The sequence below is a fragment of the Oncorhynchus clarkii genome, chromosome 2, assembly GCF_045791955.1.
Source record: "Oncorhynchus clarkii lewisi isolate Uvic-CL-2024 chromosome 2, UVic_Ocla_1.0, whole genome shotgun sequence".
Lineage (NCBI taxonomy): Eukaryota > Metazoa > Chordata > Actinopteri > Salmoniformes > Salmonidae > Oncorhynchus > Oncorhynchus clarkii.
Window position 1 is genome coordinate 65,224,198 of NC_092148.1, and position 5,158 is coordinate 65,229,355.

At 42.3% G+C, this 5,158-nt stretch overlaps 1 protein-coding gene across 1 annotated transcript; it reads left to right on the top strand.

The window, feature by feature from the left end:
• The first annotated feature begins 297 nt into the window (after positions 1–297).
• On the top strand, positions 298–4,587 carry LOC139382058 (gonadotropin-releasing hormone II receptor-like). Its single transcript, XM_071126027.1, has 3 exons — positions 298–849; positions 3,683–3,887; positions 4,067–4,587. Exons 1-3 carry the CDS (start codon positions 298–300, stop codon positions 4,585–4,587), a joined length of 1,278 nt encoding a protein of 425 aa, XP_070982128.1.
• Positions 4,588–5,158: the final 571 nt, after the last annotated feature.

Consider the following 5,158-nt stretch of genomic DNA (forward strand, 5'->3'; position numbering starts at 1 on the left):
ATTAATGTTAGATCACTAACCACACGTTTTAAGTGTTTTATTTTAATGCAATTCAGTGTAGAGTATGTACTGCTTTTTCATATAGTAATCCACCATAACTGTAGGGTATTATTGTGTCTGTGCAGAGCATAATTGCTAGTAAGCTGACTATGTATAATCAGCATGTAACAACAAGTGCAGAAACGGAATACTAAACATCCCTATTTTCCAACCATTTATTCTTATAGGGTGACCTGTTCATATGAACACATTGCTGGAGAACCAGAGAAGATATTGTCTCTGGTGTTCCTGTGGGATATGAATGACAGCTTGAGAATGTCACATGAGATCATGATGTTTTACCAAATGATGGAACAAGCCCAGAACACCAGCTGTGAAGCACCCATCCCCATCTGCAATACGAGTGCAAATGGAGACTCACTACAGCTGCCCACCTTCTCCACAGCAGCCAAAGTCAGAGTAATCATTACTTTCACTCTGTGTGCCATGTCAGCTGTCTGTAACCTCGCTGTGCTGTGGGCCGCCAATACCAACGGAAAGCGCAAGTCCCACGTTAGGATATTAATAATTAACCTGACTGTGGCAGACCTGCTGGTGACTTTCATCGTCATGCCTGTTGATGCTGTCTGGAATATCACAGTTCAGTGGCAGGCAGGAGACGTCGCATGTAGGCTGCTGATGTTCATGAAACTTGTTGCCATGTACTCCTGTGCTTTTGTCACAGTGGTCATTAGCTTGGACCGCCAGTCTGCTATCCTCAACCCACTGGCCATCAATGAGGCCAAGAAGAGAAGCAAGATCATGTTGTCTGTGGCGTGGGTGATGAGTGTGATTCTGTCTGTTCCCCAGGTGAGGCTCTGGTTAAGAGAGGTTTCATGTTTTCTCTCCTCAACCTGGACTCAGGACACCACAACAATTATCAAAATATACATTGGAGGACATAACAACCATGTAACAGCTTTATTATAATAATAATACATTTTATTTTAATCTGTTTTAATGACACATTTTATATACAAGAAAATCAGCTGGATAAAAAGGAATAAAATCCAAGTAAAATAAGTAAGTACAGTGCATTTGGAAAGTATTCAGACCCCTTGACTTTTTCCACATTTTGTTACGTGACAGCCTTATTCTGAAATGGATTAAATCATGTTTTCCCTCATCAATGTACACACAATGCCCCGTAATGACAAATCATAAACAGGTTTTTAGAAATGTTTGCAAAAAAATAAAAAATTGAAATCTAACTTACATAAGTATTCAGACCATTTACTCAGTACTTTGTTGAAGCAACTTTTGGCAGCGAGTACAGCCTTTAGTCTTCTTTGGTTTGACGCTACAAGCTTGGTACACCTGTATTTGGGGAGTTTCTCCCATTCTTCTCTGCAGATCCTCTCAAGCTCTGTCAGGTTGGATGGGGAGCGTCGCTGCACAGCTATTTTCAGGTCTCTTCAGAAATATTCGACCAGGTTCATGTCTGGGCTCTGGCTGGGCCACTCAAGGACATTGAGACCTGTGTACGTAGGGTCATTGTCCTGTTGGAAGCCCCAGTCTGAGGTCCTGAGCGCTCTGGAGCAGGTTTTCATCAAGGATCTCTCTGTACTTTGCTCCGTTCATCTTTCCCTTGATCCTGACTAGTCTCCCAGTCCCTGCCGCTGAAAAACATCCCCACAGCATGATGCTGCCATCACCATGCTTCACTGTAGGGATGGTGCCACCACCATGCTTCACTGTAGGGATGGTGGCAAGTTTCTTCCTGACGTGACACTTGGCATTCAGGCAAAAGCGTTCAATCTTGGTTTCATCAGACCAGCTAATCTTGTTTCTCAAGGTCTGAGAGTCTGTAGGTGCCTTTTTTGCAAACTCCAAGCGGGCTGTCATGTGCCTTTTACCAAGGAGTGACTTCCGTCTGGCCACTCTACTATAAAGGCCTGATCAGTGGAGGGCTGCAGAGATGGTTGTCCTTCTGTAAGGTTCTCTCATCTCCACAGAGGAACTCTGGAGCTCTGACAGAGTGACCATCAGGTTTTTGGTCACCTGCCCGACCAAGGCCCTTCTCCCCCGATTGCTCAGTTTGGCCAGACGGCCAGCTCTATGAAGAGTCTTTGGTTCCAAACTTCTTACATTTAAGAATGATGGAGGCCACTATGTTATTGGGGACCTTCAAGGCTGCAGATATGTTTTGCTACCCTTCCCCAAATCTGTGCCTCGACACAATCCTTTCTCGGTGCTCTACTGACAATTCCTTCAACCTCATGGCTTGGTTTTTGCTCTGACATGCACTGTCAACTGTGGGACCTTTATATAGACAGATGTGTGTGCCGTTCTAAATCATGTTCAATCAATTGAATTTACCACAGGTGGACCCCAATCAAGTTTTTATTTTAATTTTAAATTGGCAAACATTTCTAAAAAAACTTTTTTCACGTTGTCATTATGGGGTATTGTGTGTAGATTGATGAGGAACATAATGAATTTAATCCATTTTAGAACAAGGCTGTAACGTAGCAAAATGTGGATGAAGTCTAGGGGTCTAATGCACTTAATATAAAGTACACCAAACATGACAGAATAACCATGGAAAACACTAAACATGATGACAGACTAACCGTGGAGAACACTAAACATGACGACAGACTAACCATGGAGAACACTAACCACGATGACAGACTAACCGTGGAGAACACTAAACATGATGACAGACTAACCGCGGAGAACACTAAACATGACGACAGACTAACCATGGAGAACACTAAACATGATTATAGTCTAACCGTGGAAAACACTAAACCTGATGACAGACTAACCAGGGAAGTGAACTAGACAGTGGATAAAAGCTAAGCCTGTGTGAAGAGGTGTGTCTTTAGTGTGGACTAGAATATGTGTATGGATTGTGAGGTTCTGACATGGAGAGGGATTGAGTTCCAGAGTTGGGGAGCTGCACTGCTCAAAGCCTGGTTTCCAATAGAGCGGAGCCTGGTGAGTGGAATGGTGAAGAGCGCAGTGAATAGGTGGGAGTGTAGGGATACAGTAGGTCAGTAAGGTACAGAATGTGGGCACCAGTCTATTGAGTGCTTTGTAGGTGAACATGGGCAATTTGAAGAGGATCCTGTATTGAACTTATTCAAATAAATGTATAGCAAATGAACATGACTTGATTTTTTCAGCAATTACAAACCTAATTATTGTAGCAATAATTTAGAACAAACCTCAGAAACACTTTCCTGAAGGGAATTACAGTACAGGCATTGCAGTCACTATTGTCCATGGTTTAAGAGTAACCTTTTTAAATGTGATTGATAACTGGTGAGGAGGGCCTGCCCTACATAATTGACTGACTCATGATTATGACAGCAATTATACATTGCTGCGAATAAAAGTAATCCAACTAGATAGTTTTCAAAAAAATTGTAGCACTAAAAGAAGACCTTGCCTTGCAATTATTACTTTTTCATAATTAATTTCAAGCATTCAACACTTGTCTCTTTTCACCTAATTTCATTGCAAATTGAATGACATCTGCAGTGTATTACTCACATTGACTGCAGACTAGGCAGGATTGAGCTTCTGCTGCATGAAACACTACTATTTTATGTAGTACAACACTGAAGCCAGGCCATATAATTAGTGTTAAAGACATGTTGTTATGGTTAAAGTCTTCCTTTGTGTTGTCATGCAGATGCTGATATTCCACAGTGTGACCATCACGGTTCCAGAGAAGTTTACCCAGTGCACTACTCGTGGGAGCTTTGTCCAACACTGGCAGGAAACCCTGTACAACATGTTCACCTTTGCTTGTCTTTTCCTGCTGCCGCTGATCATCATGATCTTCTGTTACACACGTATCCTGGTAGAGATATCCAGTCGCATGACCCACGGAAACAGTAGGTCAAATTACATATTTTACCATCAATTGTAGTACCACTAGTGGCATTGTATACAGTTGTTCGTGAGGGGGTTACAAAGAGCACTGTGTTTTTGAAGATAAAGGTAATTGAGACTTATTGTCAAATTAGGTGTTACGTGCTAAGATTATGAGCAAGTGTTTATTGCCTTGTTTCAGTGTCTTCTAAGGAGATACATCTCCGACGCTCTCACAACAACATTCCAAAAGCACGGATGAGGACTTTGAAGATGAGCATTGTTATCGTGACTTCCTTCATCGTCTGCTGGACCCCTTACTACCTGTTGGGACTGTGGTACTGGTTCTTCCCTGACGATATGGATGAGACGGTCTCTCATTCTTTAACTCATATGCTCTTTATTTTTGGTCTCTTCAATGCCTGTTTGGACCCAATAACTTACGGCCTGTTCACCATCCATTTCCGCCATGGCCTGAAGCGCTACTGTCGGAGCACAGCCACGTTCAGCCGTGAGTCAGAGAACAACACTACCCTGACCGGCTCTTTCAGGCGCTCCCCCTTCCGCCTGACACGGCTTACCCAGCAAGGCCAGACGTCCATCACTGGCCAGATGGCAGAGGAGGAACAGGTCAAGAAAACCTGCCACTATAGCAACTACCTCACAGTTCACAGCAGTGGAGAAGGTGACCCTGGTCCGGCCAGTCCTGAAAGCACTATATGATTGCTTACCTTAATCTTCATACCTTCATCTGCTGGCTCACAATTAATACTTTGAAAAACTCATTGTTGTGCTGCATGAAATCAGATTGGATTAATTTTCACATTCAGCCAGATGGGGCTTACAGTGTAAATCATGGTTTCCCCAATAGGTGTGCGTATTTGGCTGGCAGTTGATATATACACAGTGCAATTACAAAGTATTCAGACCACTTGACTGTTTCCACATTATGTTACGCTATGGCCGTATTCTAAAATTGATTAAATTAAACATTTTCCTCATCAATCTACACACAATACCCCATAATAACAAAGCGAAAACAGGTTAGACATTTTTTGCAAATGTATAAAAAAATCTAAAACAGAAATACTTTATTTACATAAGTATTCAGACCTTTTGCTATGAGACTCGAAATTGAGCTCAGGTGCATCCTGTTTCCATTGATCATCCTTGAGATGTCTCTACAACTTGATTGGAGACCACCTGTGGTAAATTCAATTGATAGGACATGATTTAGAAAGGCACACACCTGTCTATATATAGTTCCACAGTTGACAGTTCATGTCAGAGCAGA